Below are 21,300 nucleotides of genomic sequence, written 5' to 3' on the forward strand. Positions count from 1 at the left end.
ACAGACACAGCTTGTTGGATCCTGCGTTGCTGTGGCTGTGGTATAGGCTGGCAGCTGCAGCTACAATTCAACCCCTAGGCTGGGAACTTCCATATGCCATGGTTTGGCCCTGAAAAGCAAAATAACAATAATAATAAAAATTTAAAAAATAGAAATAAAAATATAAAGGCATATATCTGAAAAAGTGGATTCATTAAGCTTGCATTCCTTATTCACTTCTTTAACACCTGTATTTATGGATTGCCTATTTGGTGCCCAGCCCTGGGCTGGGTGCTAACCCAGGTGAGCACCTGTCCCTGCCTCTTGGAGCTCAAGAGTGTAAATTAGGAGAAGACCGCATTGAAGGCAGCTGGCCCTCGCACACATGGCAAAGTGAGGAAGCAGGCATGTTAGAAAGCAAGCAAGCAGGTTCACCGGCAAGCCAGAAAACTAACTAGGAGATTGCGAAATGAAAATGAGAGCGGAAATAAATGGGGTGCTGTCAAAGAAAATAATCAGGGCGAGGGGAGGTAGCTAAGTTAAGGCCACTGTGGGGAAGTGAGGTTTACATTAAAACTAAAAAGGTGAGAGGCTCCAGCGTGGTTACCCCATGATCCTGGCCCAAGAAACAGGGCTCTCGATCTCAGAGCCCCATTTGCTCTGTGAATTATCCACTTTGTAGATGCTGAGACCAGGGCACGGCTGGTCTGGCCACCCCTGGGAAGGTGTGTGATCCCCATCACCCTGAGCGGTGACAAGTGTGTGGCTCTGTCATACGCTCCAATCTTAATGAACATCCCGATAGTTTCTGCAAGGGAGCCCTGAGCCTGAGCGGTTGTTATTGTTGTGAGGGGTTTTCTTAATAAGAAATTCTTTCTTTTGCCAGACTACAAGATGTTTAGCAACAATTTTTTTTGCATCTAAGCTGTTGTGGAGTTATAAGAGTGCAAAAAAAAAGCAACTGGTAAATATTTATTTGCTTTTGCACTTGTAAACATTAAAATTCATCTAAAGCTGAGACCTCGTATGTTAAGATACAACTTAGAATAAATTTTCATGTTTTGAATTACGTTCTTCCCTAAAGCTGGTATGGACTCATTTTTTGAAGTGTGGGTTTCCTCTGGGCGTTGCTCAGTTTGTCCTAGTTTTAGGGAAAGGTGCAGAGTAGCCTCTGAATTGAGTGAAAGAAATATCTATTTGTGAAGCTGTTTGAAGCTATTCCTTCATGAGCAGTGATGGTCCCTCCAGGAATTGCTACGAAATAGTTGGATTTCTTGCATTTGAAGATATTAGAGAAATATTTATGGGGTACCCACTGTGTGGCAGGCACTGGACTAGGCATTGGGAATAGACCGTAGATCAAACCAGGTGTCTGCTCTCTCTTTTCCTGTTCTAATGGGGGAAGCTTGAGAATATTGCAGTGAACAAATTCATAATGGCAAGTGCTGGAGTCAGGGACAGTATAGCATTAAGTGGTCAAGGAATGGCATTTGAGTGGAGACCCAGCAATGAGTAAGAGCTAGTTATGCTGTGATCTGTGGAGGAACGTTCTAGGCTATAGAAGCAACAGGTCTAGTTTGGATCAGTCAAGGAGCCATCAGAAGGCCAGGGTGTCTGGACCACAGTGGTGAGGGATACAGCATGAGTTTGAAGATGGGCAGAGCTCAGATCAGGATGGGACTCAGCTTGGCTGAGGATTTGATTCTAACTGATATGGAAAACAATTGAGGGATTTCACCAGGAGAATTATGCATTTGATGAACTTTTTCAGAAGATCTTTTAGGCCTCTCTGTGGACATTTGGGGAGGCAAGAATAAATACAGGAAATCAAGTTAGGACGTGATGGCAATGGTGGCTTGGACCAGTGTGGTTTCTCCAAAAACAGGTGGTAGACCTGGTTGAGTGGCTCTGCCTCTGCATTAGGGGCTGTAGCAGAGTAGCCTTCTAAGCCTGGTTCTCTTAAACATTTTTTTTTGTCCACATTCCTGGAAAGTATGGCTGCTAAGAGCTTGGGTTGGAGTGTTGACAGCTAGGGACTGGTGAGAATGGGGGCCCAGCGCCTGGTCCAGGTGAATGGACATGAGACATTGCACTTGGAGTCCAGTTCCAGCTTCCAAGGAAAGGGGAGATGAAAAGCATGGTGTAAACCTTGGGGGTTGCCACCTCCATGTATGGGCTTCAGCCTTGCCAGCATCGTCACATCTTCCCAGTAGACTCTGCCCCTTAATCATGCAGGGTCCTCAAGCCAATCTTTGCTCAGCAGCCTTGCCTATAAAAAAGGGATGACTAAAGCCCTTAATGCCGAAGGAGGTATAGATAAATGGAGTCCCCGTTTTGGTCAGTGACAAGGAAGGAGGAGCTTTCTACCCCCTGAGAGCCACACCATGGCAGTGGCGACTAGGAGGAGGCCCCTTGTAGGTCATTCTTCTGCAGTCGTCCCTGGACATAAATGTGCCTGTGGAGACTGTGATCTTCAGTGAGCTGGCATTAGAAATTACCTTCAGGAGTTCCTGTCGTGGCGCAGTGGTTAACAAATCCGACTAGGAACCATGAGGTGGCGGGTTCGGTCCCTGCCCTTGCTCAGTGGGTTAACGATCTGGCGTTGCCGTGAGCTGTGGTGTAGGTTGCAGACGCGGCTCGGATCCCGCGTTGCTGTGGCTCTGGTGTAGGCCGGTGGCTACAGCTCCGATTGGACCCCTAGCCTGGGAATCTCCATATGCCTCGGAAGTGGCCCAAGAAATAGCAAAAAGACAAAAAAGAAAAAAAAAAAAAATTACCTTCAGGAAGTTCCTGCTGTAGTGCAGTGGATTAAGGATCTGGCATTGCCACAGCTTTGGTATAGGTCAGATTTGATCCTTGGTCCAGGAACTTCCATATACCCTAGATGTGACCAAGTTAAAAAAAAAAAAAAAAACACCTCCAGGAACTCCAGTCCATCCCCAGCACTGGTAAATCAGAACATCGCCCTTGCCGCCTTCATCTCACCTCTTCACAAAGCAAAAATCGATCTTCCTTTAGAATTTCAGGCAGTTCCAGTTTGAGAGTGCTGGTGATGATTGGTGAAGCCAGAGATAAAAAAACTTTTTCTGCAAACGGCTAGAAAGCAGACATGTTCAGCTTTAAGGGCTGTAGGTTTTATTGAAACCAGGCATCTCTCTCTGATTGAAGCAGAAATATGTGTGTGTGTCCATGGGCTAATAAAAGATGTGAGGTGCTTGAGGGTAAAACCCACAAACCCCACCGCATCAGTCCGCGACCCCTGAGGTCTCACCTCACCTCCATCCGTCTAGTCCTTATCCCCATCTGCTTTCAGCTTGGTGTTTCTTTTTTAAACAAAATCACCATCATTTTAATGTTAGTGGTGACTTCTTTTAAAGACTTTGAATGTACACTCTGTTCCACGTTTATTTTTTCTTTGCATTGAAACAATTATTTCAATCAATATTTAGTCTTCGAAAAAAAGCATAACATTTACAATTACAAACTGTGTTACATTTTTACCAGCCTCTCCAAAAGGCTTGTTTAATTTCCCTTGATGCTTGACAATATCTTTTTAGGTTCTGTGAGCAGTAGCTTTTAGTATTAACTTGCAGGGAAGGAGAAGAGGGGAATCCTTCTTTAGAAGAAGCAGCAAACTCAGAGAGCAATCAGGCAGGTAAGAGCCATGCTCCCTCCCTCAGAGCCACAGCCTTGATGTGGTATAGACACCCCCAGATGCCAGTGGCTGCAATAAAATGTTCGTGGGGTGGTATGCAGGACAGCAGGCCCCAGCAAAAGCATTTCAGGGTAGGAACTGTCTGCAAACTCATCATTTTTTTTTAATTCTTTTTTTTTTTTTTTTTTTTTTTTTCCTTTTTTGGACGCCCTGTAGCATATGGAGACCCTGCCAGGGATCAGATTTGAGCCACAGTTGCAACCTACTCCACAGCTGTGGCAGTGCCAGATCCTTAACCCAATGTGCAGGGCCCAGGATGAACCTGTGTGCCACTGCTCCAGAGACACCACCAGCTGCATGGCACCACAGTGGGAACTCCTGCAAACTCATTATTTAATGCTGGTGCTTTCCATTTTTATTTGCTTCAGTCAGGGACGTTCCTCTTTCAGACTGAATCTTGCTCAGAATCCCATTATGTAAACACTCACTGAAAGCTTGGGGATTACCTCCTCTGAGTCAGCACCCGAGCCAAGTATTGAAGGGGTTGTCCAGTTCATGGCTCAGGAAAGCCCATGGCCAGCTCTTGTCCTGCCCTTGAGCTAGGAATGGACCAACTTGGTCAGAGATCTGAGGCTGCTTTGAGCCAGGGTCCAGGGTGCTGCACTCCAACCACCCCACTCCTTTGAGAAAACCCTGAGGTACCTCTTTGGAACTTTCACGCACCAAGGAACCCAGCTTGAAAACCTTTGGTTTTAGAAATAATTACACATGTTCCGTGCTGGTGTTGTCTATGCTAAAAGCCAAGCTGTGATGTCACTTGTCCTGCAGCACCCCCTAGAGGCATGTGCTCTAAAGATTAAGGAACATAACCCTGGGCAGAACCAGGATGTGGCAAGAAGGGGGTCAGACATGGGCCCTGACCTGACTCCACTGTAGTGCTGCTTGCCTCCTGGTTTTGGGGCAACACAATATGGTTTCAGATGAGTTATTAGTTATTCAATGAGTAATTGTGTACTTTTTAAAAGATACCATTTTTCACTTATGGCAGAGGTTCTTAACCAGAGATGGTTTTGTGCCCCTCCCCTGCAAGGATATTGGGCAACATTTGGAAACGTTTTTAACTTTTTTGGTTATTATGACCGAGGAGAGGGCTGCTCCTGGCATCTCGTGGGTTGAGACCAGGGATGCTGCTAAACACCTTGCAGGGCACAGACCAGCCCCACAGCAGTTACCTGGTTCAAAATGTCAAGCGTGCCATGGTGGAAAAGCTCTGATTCCTAGTATTAACATAAAGTTTCCTTTTCAAAGAAGTTTACTTGAGGGAAAAAAAAATGGTTAATTTAAGGTCAAAAAAAAAGTAGCAATACAGGCTCATGAAGATAGAGTAGATGTCATGAATGTGAACCTCACCTGGAGTATGTGGAAATATATATTTTATTTAAAATAAATTAGAACCAGAGTTCCCGCTGTGGCATACTGGGACCAGAGGCATCTCTGCAGCACCAGGTCACACTTTCAATCCCCGGCTGGGCACAGTGAGTTAAAGGAGGCAGCGTTGCCACAGCTGCAGCGTAGGTAGCCACTGCAGCTTGGATTGGATTCCTGGCCTAGGAAGTCCATATGCCTCAGGGAGTCCCCCCCCCCCCCAAATAGTATAAAATAGAACAGGCTCTTATATGGACTACCATAGTAGTTTTCAGCCCAGGCTAGTTTACTTGGTCAGGTTCCTTTGGGGGAGATGCATTTCCTATGTAATTCTTTTTGTTCTTGGCTGTGATCTTCCTGGGAGTGTTGGAAAGAACTTTGGGCAGCCTGGAGGAGTTATTTGGCACCAAGGTAGTTTCTTTTCCTTCCAGAAAGTGCCTGGGTCCTTGGAAGTTTCTGTCCCCCACGGAGTGATCTTTGAACTAGGACACATTGTATATCTCCTAGTGTAAGAAACCAGACCCCCCTGAAAACAAGGAGGTTTGCTGGGAGGCTGTAGTCAGGATTCAGGTTGTAGGGGGTAGAGTGTTTGACAGGAGTCCCCACGGATGGCAGAACCACTGGTATTGCAATGGCGTGTCTGTGGTGGCAATTTTTGGTAGGTCAGGACGTGCCATATTTATGTGACTTGGAATTAAATTGGGATTTCTCAGACACCCTCAATTTTCCAACCCCTAATTGAAATACGTAAGGCAGATTGTTGTTTGTTTGAGGAAGTGAACTCTGTGTGAAATTGTCAGGAGAGCTTATTCAGGAGACCCCTGGTGGTGATATAAATGGAAACACATGATGTTCTAAATCCTGCTCAGACTTGGTAATGGACACATGGAACCAGTGTCTGGTTGCAGGAGAATATATGCATTTGTTACCCATAGTCATGTCTCTGCAACAGTGGATTAGCTAATGCCAGGACCTTCAGAAAAATGAAGACAAATTTTGTGGCCCTGTTAAAAAGCAGCTCCTTTTTTTACTGCACACCTGTTATAGGAGCTATCATACACACACACACATACACACAAATAACAAGTGTTGGTGAGGATGTGGAGAAATTGGAACTCTTGTACATTGTTGGTGGCAACGTAAAATGGTGCAGCCACTTGGGAACCAGTATGGAGAGTCCTCAAAAAATTAAAAAAATAGAACTACCATAGGATCTAGCAATCCCAACTCTGGGTATTTACCCAAAAGAATTGAAAGCAGGGTCTTAAAGAGATATTTGTACATTCATGTTCATAGCAACATAGTTTATAGTAGCCAAGGGGTGGGAACAACCCAAGTACCCAATGACAGATGCATTGATAAAACAAAATGGGGTATATACGTATAGTAGAATATTATTCAGCCTTTAAAAGGAAGGCAGTCCTGTCGCATGCTACAGTGTGGATGAACCTTGAGGACATCATGCTTAGTGAAGTAAGACAGTCACGAAAAGACACAGATATATGTGATTCCACTTATATGAGGTATCTAGAGTAGCCAGGTCATAGAGGCAGAAAGTAGGATGTTGGTTGCAAGGGATGGGGTGGTGGTGATGGGGAATTGTTTAATAGGTACAGAGTTTCTGTTTTGCAGATGAAAAAGAGATTCTGGAAGTCAGTAGCATGAACATTGTAATGGACTTAGTCCTGCTGAACTGTACTCTTAGAGATGGTTAAGGCAGTATTGGTAACTTTCATGTGTGTTTTATCACCATTTTTTTAAGTGGCCCCTTAGGAGTTCCCTCGTGGCTTAGCAGGTTAAGGATCTGGCATTGTCACTGCAGTGGCGCATGTTTGATCCCTGTCCCAGGAACTTCCACTGCTGCAGGTGCGGCCAAAAAATACAAGCAGTGCCTTAATTCAAAGCTGTGGGTAGTGTTTAAGGAGTGGCATTACCAGAACAAATGCAACCCAGCTGCATGACTGAATCAGGCTCTGGATTTCTGAGTGTGCAGGTGGTCCTGCTCTTTATCGTTCGTGAAAAGTGAAGGAATCCAGCTCTCCTCAATTCCTGATAGTGGCCTCTTGGATCAAGTTCATTGTAGTCTTGACCACATTCTTGGTCCTGAAGCAGAAAGGGGGCCTTTACCATGGGGTGGGAAGCGCTTTAGATGGGTCCATCTGATGTCTTACTGCCTGTAGCATTTATAGTACATTGTACTCCGTTTTTATTTGCTTCTACTGGGATGAGAGCCAAGCCAGTAAAAGGCAAACAGCATTAATTCAGTGATGACATATGCCACTGAAAACTGTTTTTCTCTTTTTTTTTAATTTTTTTTAAAAAGCAGAATGGAGGCACTTTACTGAGCTTCTGGTGGATGCTTAAATAAAAGCTGGGAGGGGGGCAGGCTATGGACAGGTCATTCAACCTCACCTCCCTCCTGCAAATGCTCGGCGAGGATTAGATATTAGATAGCATTTTGCTCTTAGTCTCCTTTGGACAATGTTTCTGAAACAGGCTCATTTGCTAAGTCCCAGCTCTGGCCTCCCTTCTTCTGTCTGACCTGGCAGCCCTTCATCTCACATCACAACCATGGAAGGGTAGGTAGATATACGTTGATATTCCCTTTCCGTTTTCATCCTCTTACACGCAGATTAGCAAGATGCAGCCCCGGAAAGAGTATGAAGAAGGTCCAGGTTCACAGAGGGGAGTGGCCCACATTGTATAGATGGAGCAGCAGTCTGATTCGTTTCTAATTGGTTGGAAAATAAAATCTCTTTGAAAATAAATATTGCATTGGGAGAGCTGCCTGGTACAGAAACAGTCTCTTCTCTTGAGCCAAGATAGTGATTTCAGAATCCTGGTCAGGAGTTTATTAAACCATGATTTTTACTTTTGATCATAAGGCCTTTATAAAAGCCCCAAGTATGTGTTGTTCTGCTAGTCCCTTGTGGGTCAAAGTACCATTCTGAAGCCTGAAATTAGACTGGCTAGAGGGAGCTGGCAGCAGAAGTCAGGGTGAAGAAAGCAGGTCTGGTGTGTGACATTAGGGAGCAGTGAGGACTGTGGCAAACTAATGAACCACATCCTGTCTTAGAGAGCATGCTGCTTGGTTCCAGCTGACGTTTTACATGTGGGAATGTGGGCCTGTGTTGACAATCTTGAATATTTCCAGAAGCTTCTATTTTTTTAATTTTGATTTTTGATTTTGATTTTTTGTTGTTGTTTTTAACTCAATTGCTTATTAAGTGTTGGCAGCTAACTCACAATTTAGTTAATAAGTCCCAAGGGAGAGATGCCATGCCAGACACATCTGTGGGCTGCCAGTTCACACAACCCATGACAGGCAGGAGTGGAAGGGTTTGTCCTACTGGGAAACCAAACTGGCTGACGAATCAGAGATGGAGGCGAGAAGGAGCTGCATCAACTCAGGGGTCCTTCCCTTGTCCTGGTGTCAGGACTTGGGTGTTACAGAGAGAGGAGAATCTTCCAGGAACTGGGCAGCCAAGCTCTGCTGGAGCTTTCAGGAGGCAGCTAGTTATAAGTGAAGCTCTGAACAAAAGTGAACTGCTCCTAACAGTTGGGAGCATCCAACTGTCTGCACTGTTGCTTGGTTCCATTGAAAGGAAAAGAATAAACATCCTCTGGACACCTCCTTTGTGTCAGGCACGGTGCTTAATGCTAGACTGCTCAGGTCTGGCTTTCCAAGGATACAGCCCATGCAATCACACAGGCCTGTCCTCAGAAGGCCCTGTGCTTGCCTTCGTGTTCTGCTCTCGCCATCATGAAACCCTTTAATCATTTTTGAACATTTTGGATCTGACACAATCTGCTTTGCATGGATGATCTCATTTAATCCTTCTAAGTCCCCTAAGAAGGGTGCATTATCATCTGTTTCCCTTTGAGAGAGGAGCAACCAGAGGCTCAGAGACAGGCAGTCACTTACCCAAGGTCACACAGCTAGAAAGGCCTGAGCTAGAAATTGTAGTTAGGTCTGCCTGACTCTTGAAGGGCAGGCACCCTCATGAAGGTTCTTGCTGTCCCCAAGGGCGCTGCTGAATCCCTCAGTAGAGTGACAGGACCAAATTTCACGTGATTGTGCGGCCAAGGGATAAAATTGGCTCCTGGTACCATGAAGACAAGGCAGGGCTGGGAATTGTAACACGAAATCAGCTTTATCATCCCCACATGGAAGTCCAGCAGCACTCACAGTTTTGCCTGACTTTTATGTAGGAGACCTGTGCAAACCCAGCTGCCTGCCATTGGTCAAAGCCAAGCTCAAACTACCGTCAGAATCATTTCCTTAGGTCTCACACTGCAGGCTGTTGCCGGTCTAAATTCTGCTCCATAGAAACTGCCATTTGGGGGCTGTTCTGAGAGGGTTTTTTTTTTTAATTGTTATTTCCCCAATACAGTTTTTTTTCCTACTGAACAGCAAGGTGACCCAGTTACACATACATGTACACATTCTTTTTTCTCACATTATCATGCTCCATCATAAGTGACTAGACATAGTTCCCAGTGCTACACAGCAGGATCTCATTGCTAATCCATTCCAAAGGCAGTAGTTTGCATCTATGAACCCCAAGCTCCAAATCCACCCCACTCCCTCCCTTTCCCCCTTGGCAACCACAAGTCTGTTCTCCAAGTCCATGATTTTCTTTTCTGTGGAAAGTTTCCTTTGTGCCGTATTTCAGATTACAGATATTTTGGATATTGTTCTCTCCCTCATCCCCTCAGAAAAAAAAAAAAACCTACACAGGTGTCATGAGGTTTTTTTTTGTTGTTGTTGTTGTTTGCCTTTTGCTATTTCTTAGGCCACTCCCTCGGCATATGGAGGTTCCCAGGCTAGGGGTCCAATCGGAGCTATAGCCACCGGCCTACACCAGAGCCACAGCAATGCTGGATCCGAGCCGCGTCTGCAACCTACACCACAGCTCACGGCAACGCCGGATCGTTAACCCACTGAGCAAGGGCAGGGACCGAACCCGCAACCTCATGGTTCCTAGTCGGATTCGTTAACCACTGCGCCACGACAGGAACTCCCTCATGAGGTTTTAGAAAGAGAAATGGCTCAGTCATGAAACCTGGGTGGGAGCCAGCCTACTGAGGCCTCCTCCCCACTGTGCAGGCCTGTGTTCTCTCCCCTGACAGTGAGGAGGCTGTGTTGATGGCTCACAGTCTTCTCTGGATCCTGGAGCTGAGAGTCAGATGAAAATCTAACCCTTGCTTTGTGAGGGAGACAGGAGGGACAGGCAGAATCACCAACACATGGGGTTTCAGAGATGATGTAATGTGCCACTGACTCTCACAAGCCGACCGTCTTTCCCTAGTCCCCCATAAGGTCTAGAAATTCTGGAGTGGTCACTGTTTACTGGCTAGGATCGCAGAAATACCACAGAGGCAGTATCTCTAGGAACTGTGTAGAGGCCTTGGGTGAGGGGCAGTTTTGGCCAAGGGTCCTTTTCAGTGATAGAGGATGAGTAGGAATTTGTATCCTGACTCCTCCACACACCTGCCCAGGCAGGAATCCTTTTCTCTAAGAAGGCAAGGAAAGAAAGACGACGTTGGGTGTGCAAAGGCTTCCTGCGCTGGACACCGAGTTCACTGGACGTTTGGCCTGTAACATCAGCCCTCCTGCCCTGTTTTCCATTTGCAGGACCATTTGGGCTTTGAGATTCCCTGCCACCAGCCAGATAATTACCTGGCTGGGCTGCCTGCTGCTGGAGCTCGGCAAGCTTATTCTCATTTGCAATTGGTTAACCCAGCGGTCCGTAACCAGAGCTTGGTGATTAAAGCATTATGTCAAGGGAGAGGTTGCACATCTGATGCTTGTCTGCCTCAGCTTACAATCTTGCAGTGGCAAGTTCTGAGGCCCCAAACCAGTTCCCTTAATTCAGCCTACAACCCTTGCTGATGTGGCTTCTAACCCTCCCTCTCAGCCCCTCTCCCCCTCCTTCTTCTACCCTCACCCTCTCTGATGGAGGATGCCCTCTCTGGGGAACCCACCTGCCCTTGCATTTGCCTTGGCTAACTCCCCTTCAGGCTTCAGGTCCCGCCCTAAGGTCAGAAAGCCCCTCCAGAATCCCTGGGTGAGAACAGCTGTTCTCCTCAACCCCTTGTGCTTCCCCTGGCGCCACATTCATTTGATTCCAATTGCTTGTTCACATGTCTGCTCCTCCCCATTTAAATTCCTGCCCTGCGGGCACAGGGTTATTCTTGTCTGATGTGCTGCTGTATCCCCATCCGCTAGTACCATGCCTGGCACTCACTCAGGGCTTGGAAAATAGCTGCCTGATGGAAAGCTGTGGAGCAAGGGATCCTGAGAACTGGGCTGGCAGTTAGGAAGGCACGTTATAAAGCACCCATTGTCCTGCTGTGGTTTTTTATCAGAGTGCCTCACTTGCCTGTCCCTGTCTTTTTACCTGTGAGCTGGGCCTAAATCTGGCCCTGCCTGTGCATGTCACAAAAGAGGTGATCAAGGCGCACTGCCTTCAAGGAAACCTGGTAAAAGCTCTATAACCCACTTCTTCATTCCCAGGCCTTGCCTCTTTAACAGTCTGCTCCCAGGGCCAATTATCTCTTTCCTGTTTAGCCCACCTTCTCTCTCTTGCAAACCCAGCCTGATTAGCCCTGCATTTAGTCCATCCTGTGGAGGACGCTCGGGGCTGGCTGAACACTGGCCTCATTTTAGCAGAGCTGGAGGAGTCCTTGCTGAGCACAAGCCAGCCAGCTGCTGCCTTTGGATGTTTCCTTGGGCTTCTCCCTCCCCACAGTGAACCTTTGCTTTCTTGCCCCCTGCCTCTCGTGACTGTCTCTGTGCACCTGTGCTCCTTCCAGCCCCACGCTTCACCTGACCTTCATCTGGGCCACCTGGAGATTTCCAGGCGTCTGCCCCACAGCACAGGAGGCTAAGTTTTTGGTGTGAGGCCGCCGGGAACTTGTGAAGATCCTGGGGGCCTGAGAGAGGCAGAACAAGGAGCTGCTGGGGTAAGAGGCGCTGGTTGACCAGAGAGAATCCTGGACCATTTCACAAGCTTCCCCTCTTAACCCCTAGACTGGCTCCTGTTGAGAGGCTGACGTGTGCTGGGAGCTGTGCAAGGCATGGCTGCTCATCTTAGAGCTGTTAGAAGGGTGGGGTGGGAGGCAGGTAGGAAATGGGATCAGAGAAAAAGCTTTTGAATTAAATTTGAGGATCTCTGGTGACCTGGGGGGTGGGAACCGACGCACAGAGGGGTCTGGGTGCACCTGATGGGATTGCTGTTGTATTGAGTGGCTGGCTGAGATTCTGGGGGAGAGCACTATTGCCCTAGCTTGTGTCCTCCTCTCACCCTTGGCCATGAGATGTGGACAGTTGTCCCATCAGGACTGTCTGTTAGGGAGACCGCATGGTTTCCCAAAGCAGAATTGGGGTGCCGTTTCCAGAGGAAGGGGTAATGGGCGCTAAGCCAACAAAACAATCCCCATTGTAGTCACAGCCAGTCATCTTAGTAAAACCCTGCTGCCCCACCTGCGAGGCTCACCTGCCTCTTTTCAGAGGCAAGTTCGGGGCTACGTTGGGACTTGGGCACATTTCTTAGGTGTATCCCAAGGCCGCTCAGGGTCAGTTACTTTCTTGGAGTGAGGCTGGGTGTCTGTCTCCTGTGCAGCTCTTTTTACAAACATCTTGAACTCTGTCTGCAAGTCCATCCCACTGGTGGTTAAAAGGCGCAGCCTACAGAGAAGGCCCGGTTTGCGTTGGGACTCAGGAGGAGACGGTGTGGGCCATAGATCACCCCTCTCATCTTTGGGCAGCCCAGTTCTCCAAAAACCACCCAAAACCGCAGCCCAATTCTCCATCACACTCTGGCTCCCTGGCTCCTTTTCTCGGCTAACCTCCATCCGCTAACTGACATGGTTTCTCTTTGCAGCAGAGAAGAACACCTCTGGAATGATGAGCCGCTCCTCTCCAGGGAGGATGGAGTGGATCATCCCTCTGATTGTGGTATCAGCCTTGACCTTTGTGTGCCTCATCCTTCTCATTGCTGTGCTCGTTTACTGGAGGTGAGTCAGCCAGGCAGCCCTGACAGGGTGATGTGGGGGCTGGATTCTGCTGTAACTACGCTGCCCTTGTCGGTGGAGGGGGTGAGGGCTGGCCCAAGGGGAGGGAAACCCGTGGGGCCTCTTCATTCAGAAAGTAAGGTAATGACTGATTCACTTAGCTGTACACCTGAAACTCACATAACATTGCAAATCAACTATACACCAATAAAATTAAATTAAAAAAAAAGAAGAAGAAAGAAGAAAGATTAGGTAGCAGGAGTGTTTCTAGTACCACCAACCTGAGAGTCTGCAGGAAATCAGTGGGGTAGAGCCACTATTGGGATTAAGGCACTTAAGATGAGCTCCTAGGATTTAATGCCAAAGAGATTTTTGGCTAGGAATCAGGGAGATCCAGGTTCAAATCCCAGCCCTGCTATTTGCTGGCCACAAACCCCATTTCCACTTTGAGCTTTAGTTACTAAACCTGCACAGTGAGTTAATCAGTTTCATAGCATTTCCCGTTTCCCTGAGACCGTGCTCCCCTTTGTCATAGCCACACAATTGCTCCTCCTGACCTTAAATTTTTTTCATAGCCTTTTGCTGAAAATTCAGTGATAGGAAAGTTTTTGTCATGTTGTATGGTATTTAATACACATGAGCTAAAAATGGCTGATGGAAAGCCCTCCTTATTTATATTATCATCCTCCTTGAACTGGTTCTTACTGCCTCCCACGGGAAGCCTGCTTGCAGCTTCTATTTGAAACGTCTGTGTTTTTTTTTTTTTTTCAGTGATACACTCTCATTTAGTTTAACTGAGTGAGGCAGGCTGCCCACTGGGTTGGCCTGGCTGCCTTCACTGCTCAGACTAAGAGAAGAAGTTCCTGCCCCCTAACAAGCTTCATCAGTTGTGAACAGGTGTCATGTTTCTATCCCTCCCTTGCTCTTTCTTTGGTTTTTATTTATTTTGACTGCCCCACAGCATATGGAGTTCCCAGGCCAGGGATCAGATCCGTGCCACAGTTGCAAACTAAGCCACAGCTGCAGCAATGCCAGATCCTTAACCCACCAGGTTAAGGATTGAACCTGTGTCCAAGTGCTCCCAAGACACTGTAGATCTTGTTGTGCCACAGCAGGAACTCCTATGTATATATATACACACACACATATGTATACATATATATGTGTATATATATATAATACATTATGTGTGTATATATATGTATGTACATGTATATGAATAATATATGTTTATATTCACAGCTTGTTTTAAAATAATCGGAGCTTTAAACTTCTTCTAGTAGATTCTGCCTGTGAGCTTTTACCAAACTCCTAACACTAGTATACAAAAGTGAGCATGAAGAAGAAAGTTCTTATAGAACAAGCAAAGCAAAGTTGCATTAGCATTAGGATGGGTGAGTTAGCTAAGCATGAGAACAGCCTAGAGGAGACAAGGACCTATTTTCTGTCCAATTTTTTTCATAGTTAATAATGTGAAGTAAGGGAGAATTGGGGAGCTCACGTAGGAAATGGGTAACACAGCAGAGACATATATTTCCTCTGGAGATGCAGTTTTGAAGCTAGAACAGTAGTGCTTCTCGCCTGCCTTTTGAGGCTCTTTGAGAATAGATGATGGGCAAACAGACTTGACATGAGGAAGAGTGCTGAGGCAGATCAAAACCTTCTGGAGCTTTTCTCCACTAGTGCCCTGCTGTAAGATGTTGGTGTTTGCTAAAGTTTACATGGTCCTATTTTGGCACTAGCTGCTGTGCCAAGCCCTTGGCAGGTACCATCTCACGTGATTCCTTTTTTTTTTTTTTTTTTTTTGCTTTTTAGGGCTTCTCTTATGGCACGTGGAGGTTCCCAGGCTAGGGGTCAAATTGGAGCTTCAGCTGCTGGCCTGTGCCACAGCCACAGTAACACAGGATTCAAGCCACATCTGTGACCTACACCATAGTTCACGGCAATGCTGGATCCTTAACCCACTGAGCGAGGCCAGGGATCAAATACACATCCTCATGGATACTAGTTGGGTTCATTAACTACTGAGCCATGAAGGGAGCTCTTGATGTAATTCTTAAAACAAGTGTATATGGTGAGGATTGTTACCATCTGTGTTTGTAAAGGAAGGGACTACAAGCTTGGGGAATTGACTTGCCCAGGGTCCTGCAATAAGTGGGAGACTCTAGTTTTGAGCGCAAGATGTCTTCAGTCTGGAACCCATAAGCTTCCTTAACCACCGAGATATATACCCAGTGCTGTACCCAGTGCTGTGAAAGCTGAGCATGATGGATGTTCAGCCAAGTCAGATGGAGTCGGGGTTATTGGGCCTGTTGCGCCAGGGCCTCGTGGTCAGACTCGCCTGCCTGCTTTAACCAGGGGAGGCAAAGGGAACTGACATTTGTGAAGATGCCCACCATGGGCTAAGCAATGTGTGCTCTTCTCATCCACTGCTGGTCAGAACCATGCCTGTTCCAACCACACCTTAAGCACAGCAAAAACAGAGTCATGACGCTGCATGCTCAGGAGCATCAGGCCCAGTACTTTCAGGAGACGGAACAAGGAAGACAGCTTGGCATGTTTTGTGGTTCTGTCTCTGGGATCTGCTGTCTCTCTCTCTCTCTTTCACTGTATGGCCCTTTCTCTTGGGCAGGCCCTCTGCTATCTTTACATAGTGGCCTCTGGCCCCTATTTGACTTTGGACTTGAATCTCCTGATTCCAGTGGAAAGGGACTCTTTCTCCTCCATCAGTGCCAGTGAAGTCCCAAGATGACATTTCTTAGGACTGACTCAGGTCTTTTGTCCATCCCCAGAGCCCTCTGGCAGCCAAGGGGATGAAGACTTGTTGTGCATGGGTCTCATATGTAACTCTGGAACTCATAAATGAGGTCATTGCCACAGAAACCATGTGCGTTGAAGCTGGACAACAGATGTTTTCCCAAAGGACCATCAAGACCCAGAGAGATGACTGACTGGATGCAGGTGCCAGGCAGACAGAAGCAGGCAGTGTCCCCTCTGAAAGCTAGGAAGTTGGAATTAAGGAGGGGAGGGGTTTCCACTGAGAATTAGAACATGGATAGCAGGGGGAATAAACCCGAAAATAGTGGAAAATAAACATGGCAGGTGTATGAGCTCAGCGTGGCCAGCCTTGGGTTTTCAATAGGACTCTAGTGTCACCAGGTGTGTGCCATGCCCTGGAAAAAGGGAGTCTGCTTTCAATATCATCTCAACTCCAGAACAGTTGGAGAGTGCATTTAGGTGTTTAGAAGGTTCAGCTAGGTGTTCGCTATTTGAGAAATAATAAAGCTATTTTACAATTACATGGGCCTCAGATCCCATGTGGGAACTATTCATGTGGTGCTTACAGAGTTGATGCCTCCTACTGTGCTGGGCCTGGTGATCCAGAGCTGAGGTCTCTTCCCTCAAGGCCTTCACAGAAAGGCTGCCGCCACCCCCACCACTACCTGCCCCCCTAGGGGCCCACAGGTGATGAATAGAGTAGAGTATGATGAGTGTGTGGGGAGGAGAAAATTCAGGTTGCTATGGCAGCACGTAGGCGGGACTTGGAGTCGGCCTGGGAAGTGGGGGTTGGTCAAGGAAAGCTCTCTGGAGGATCTGGTGCCCAAGCTGGGCCTTGAAGCAAATAGCCCAAAGCCAGTGAAGCCAGAGGGAGAGAACTCAGGCTATCAGAAGCAGGTACCTGTAGTTCAATGTTGCTGGAATAAAGCATGAAGACTGGAGGGCCTAGACCTTGAAGGCCCAGATGCCACTGCCTGAGCATGATGGAAAGACATGAAGGGCTAAAGCTGCAGGAAGGCAAGATAAGAAAGAGGCAACACTGGGCCAGAATCAGACAGCCTGGATTTGGGGCCAAGCCCCATTGGTCACTCACTATCTATGTCAACTTAGAGCATATATTCCTAACAGGAGTATGATTGTCCCCAAAGGGGTGAAAATGGGTTTGAAGGAGGTGAAAAATCTTTTTTGTGTATCAAGGGCAGATATATATCTATATATAGATATAGATATAGTACATACACAGATATAGTTTGTCACTGATATTAAAATTTCATTGGGAGGATGTGAATAGGAAAAAAATGTCTATGAAGACCCATTAGGGAGTGTCTTAGATAATACTCCTCCACTATCTTCCACGTCCTCCTCTGCAAAATAAAGTCAAGAAATGTGCCCATGGGTTCACGTGAGGATTGGGTCTGAGCTCCGGGAAATGTCATCTCAGTGCCTGGTACGTGGTAAATATCAGATCTCTGACTTTAGGGAAAAATACAAATTTAATTCTGGGTCCTGCTGTGCCTAAAACGAAGCTGTTGTTCTTGAATAAAGAAAATGAGATTTACAGATCTAAATGAATGTTGTCCCAGAAATGTAATCATAGTGTAGAACTACACACACTCCCTAGTCATATGTCCAAGGCTTGAATCATTACTTGAAAATAACGTGTGGAGTTTCCTTCTAGAATTCATTCCTTGGCGTGATTTCAGTTGTGCAAAGTACTTATCCTAGACATGGCTTGAAAGTTAACTGTTTTGGAGTTCCCACTGTGGCGCAGCAGAAATGAATCCAACTAGTATCCATGAGGATACGAGTTCAATCCCTGGCCTCGCTCAGTGAGTCAGGGATCCAATGTTGCCATGAGCTATGGTGTAGGCCGGCAGCTGTGGTGCTGATTTGACCCTTATCCGGAGAACCTCCATATGCCTCAGGTATGGCCCTAAAAAGCAAAAAAGAAAGAAAGAAAGTTACCTGTTTGGAGCTAAACATAGTATAAATTTAGGTGAACCTACTGAGCAGAACCACTTTGGACCAAAAAAAGGCAAGGGTGACTGACTGTAAAGCTAATGAAATTGACTTGGATGATGCTCCTAATGGGCTTAGAGGCAATTGCAGAGGCGCCTACCCCCAAGTCATTAAAGACAAGACCCCACCCACACCCCCCGTCCCTCCCAAAACAACTTTGAAGCCCAGTGGTCAGTGTGGGCAGGACAGAGATAGGGTGCAGATACCCCCAGCACCCAGTGACCTAAGGACATAAAGTGGACTTCTCACCTTGTGAAGTCTGAGGAGCTTGGGCAGCCCTTTCTCACCTGTGGTGGAGGAAACTTGATAGAAAAATTGATGAGGCATCTTGCTTTCCCCTTCATGGCCCAGAAGTGTAATTCTTCTCTCCAGGTTGCTCCCTGTTGGTCAGAAGTGGTCACACACCCCAAGGACATATAAGAATTGAGGGTCACACTGGTATTTGAGAAGCATGGCGAGAAGTATCCTTAAATATATAGGCCCATTGGCATCACTGGGTTAAGAGTGTGTTTCCTGCAAAGGACACCATTGGAGGCCAGTCATTAGTCTCGTATATCACATTTGGCCAAAATGAAAAAATAAAAATCATTTTAAAAATAAAATTAAAAATATAGGTGGCGAGCTCATACATATTTTGGTCAGCTGAAAGGTACACAGAGGTCTCTTGGGGGCTATTTGAGCAGCATTTTTCCCAGTAGCAACATGGATTTGTGGGAGCAATTTCTTTTGAAATATGGTTGGCTGAGATGTTACTGGTAGTTCTTTTTTGAATGCTCCTTTGCAAAGGTCTGCTTTGAAGAGATATAGTCATATCCATAACACTGTAGACATTGCTGTCAAGCTAGGAAGAAACTTGGAGAGTGCTTGGGGACAAGGATCAGGGTGGTGGGGCAGCTAAAAAAGATAAAATTAAGGAAAATATCAACTGACACCGCTTGCTTCCATTTTTATTTTTATTTTTTTATTTTTTATTTTTTGCTTTTTTGGGCCGCACCTGGGGCATATGGAAGTTCCCAGGCTAGGGGTCGGGGCAGAGCTACAGCTGCAGGCCTACACCACAGCCAAAGCAACCCCAGATCTGAACCGCATCTGGGACCTACACCACAGCTCACAGCAGCGCTGGATCCTTAACCCACTGAGCAGGGCACAGGATCAAACCTGCAACCTCGTTCCTAGTCGGATTCATTTGCACTGTGCCACAACGGGAACTCCTTTTTTAAAAATTTTATTTTATTTTTTGTTTTTAAATGGCATCATGTAGGGGTGCAGAGCTGAAAATGTTTTTATTGAAATGAGGGAGAAATCAGTACTTCTTAAAGTGTGCTGCTTTGGCCTTATTCCTAAAGATGGTACCAAAACATACCTTTTGAATGACTACCCTCAGAAAGTGTGTTCCAAGAGCTCCCCCCACCCATCCCCCGTCTTACCAAGACAAGCTGTTTACGTGGCATCAATGTGCTGACATTCCTGAAAAGACTTGGAGCAGCACAGCTGCTGCCGCTCAGAAGAGGAAATTTTGGAGAAGGTTTCTTTGCGATTTGCATAATTTAAGGTAGATGCGGAGAGAAGAGCTCTACACAGGGTGTCCAGGCCATGTGCTAAGGCATGCATCTTTTTTATTTATTAAGTTGTTCCATAGAAGAGCTTAACAACCGTGAGCAAGACATTAGCGTCCACATAGAATTAGGAGTTCTGTGAAGGTATTTTAATTCCTTTTCTGCAGTCTTGAGGGAAATTGCTTTGAAGGCGGCTCTCCTCTCTCTGATGAGCAAAGAAAGGCTTACCCTGAAATAGCTTCTGATAGCTTTAGGCCTATATAGCCAGAACATTTTATTGAGCATGCACCATACCATACATGTGCTAAGGGAATTACACTGCCACCCAGTTAGCATTCCAATCCTAGGAATTACTACATCCATTTTGCAGATCAGAAAACTGAGGCTTGGTAAGACTCACAGTGCTCATCTTTGCTGGATCCTGGATTTGAACCCAGCCAATTTGACTTTATTGCCTGCTGTGTTAATCTTTACTTTATTTTGCCTAGATAAGGAATAGCATGTCTGGAGGCATTTACTTCCTTCCACAGCCTGTTTCTCTAGCACATGTTTGTGTGTTGTAAAGATCCCATCATTTGTATTTGCCAAAAGCACAGAGAAGAAAACTTAAGGGCCAACCATATTACCAGGTGTTTCTGAAGCTGAGTAGATTTTGATGTTGAATAATATCACCTATCAGTTCTGTTCTGAGTCCCAGCTCATCAGTGCTGTCTTACCTTGTGGACAAATTGAGCATCTGAGTGATCATAATTCTAGCTTATAAAAGAATTTCCGAAAGTCTGGAACAGCTTTACTTCTCAGGTTCAGATAGGGCTGAGCTAGCTACACGGTCTCCAGAATAGAAAACTGGAAACTCTTAAGTACGAGTTGTAACATCTAACCCACGTTTGTTAAAGTTGGGTTAGAGGGGGAGTTCCCTGGTGGTCTGGTGGCTAGGATTTGGTGCTTTCACCGCTGTGGTACAGTTCAGTCCCTGGTTTGGGAACCAAGATCCCACATCAAGCCATTTCATGCCATGGCCAAAAAAACCAGTTTGGTATTAGAAGGATTTCACATTCTGATCTGAGAGATCACTGTCCTTCAGCACATGACCGAGCCATCTGTAAATTCTCTGCTAGATCAGTCCATACCAGTTTAGCTTCATCAGCAGATAGAAAAAGGTCTCTCTTTTATTCTCATCTTTAGACTTTCAGAAGTTTTGCCCGGTGTTGGTGCCTCTTCATTAATAACACTGTTTATGAAAGCAAGTGTGTTTTATTGATATGGTATTTCCCCCCCCCCCCGGATGTTCAGAGGGAGACAGTATAATAAATATGAATGGCAAATGTGGGGGGGGGGTTGAGGGGGGTAACAGAACCTCTGACAAACAGATGCATGTGAGGTCAAGTGTGGGCATGTGCTAACACCCTCCTTGCTGGAGGAATGGGTGACCACGTGTGTGTGCACAGTGGAACTCGGATTCCACAGAGCTGCTGTGAGCTGGGCACACGCCCTCTGCCCATCTGCTCTCGCAGCAGGCGCTTCCACGTGTGCTCTCTGGTGACTGAATTTGGTTTAGACATTCCTCTCATCCCACCCCCTTTGTCCGCAGGAAATGCACAAAGGAGACAAGTGCAATAGCAATGATTTCTCCCATGCACTTGATTGCGAGCACACAGCAGGGGCGGGGGGGGGGAACACTGCCGATCACTAAAGCCAATAATGGTGAATTAACACAAAGCAAACATTACCTTATGCTGTTAATGCTCCTAGCAGGCATGGGTGGTGACCAAGGTGTCAGGGACTGCATCACCTTTTTCCCAAGGGAGGAAATAGTGTCCAGAAGTGGAATGGACTTACCCAGGATCACAAAGCTAGTATGTTTGGAAG

The 21,300-nt window shown here is 46.4% G+C and overlaps 1 protein-coding gene across 7 annotated transcripts in view; it reads left to right on the forward strand.

Annotated features, from left to right (window-relative positions):
• Positions 1-21,300, forward strand: part of PTPRG (protein tyrosine phosphatase receptor type G) — a 720,153-nt gene that overhangs the window by 619,491 nt on the left and 79,362 nt on the right. For 3 of the 7 annotated variants that reach the window (XM_021070771.2, XM_021070773.2, XM_084988825.1), the window contains exon 13: positions 12,949-13,081. In XM_021070771.2, the coding sequence (XP_020926430.1) occupies positions 12,949-13,081 (133 nt within the window). Of the gene's footprint in view, positions 1-11,945; positions 12,029-12,948; positions 13,082-21,300 lie in introns of those variants that run through there. The other 4 variants (XM_084988823.1, XM_084988824.1, XM_084988826.1 and 1 more) reach the window with 3 other exon arrangements.

Source organism: Sus scrofa, chromosome 13, assembly GCF_054392235.1.
Source record: "Sus scrofa isolate SSC_HxYL_T2T_F1_AM1 chromosome 13, Sscrofa_HxYL_maternal_Yorkshire_Landrace_v2.0, whole genome shotgun sequence".
In the NCBI taxonomy this organism is placed as follows: Eukaryota; Metazoa; Chordata; class Mammalia; order Artiodactyla; family Suidae; genus Sus; species Sus scrofa.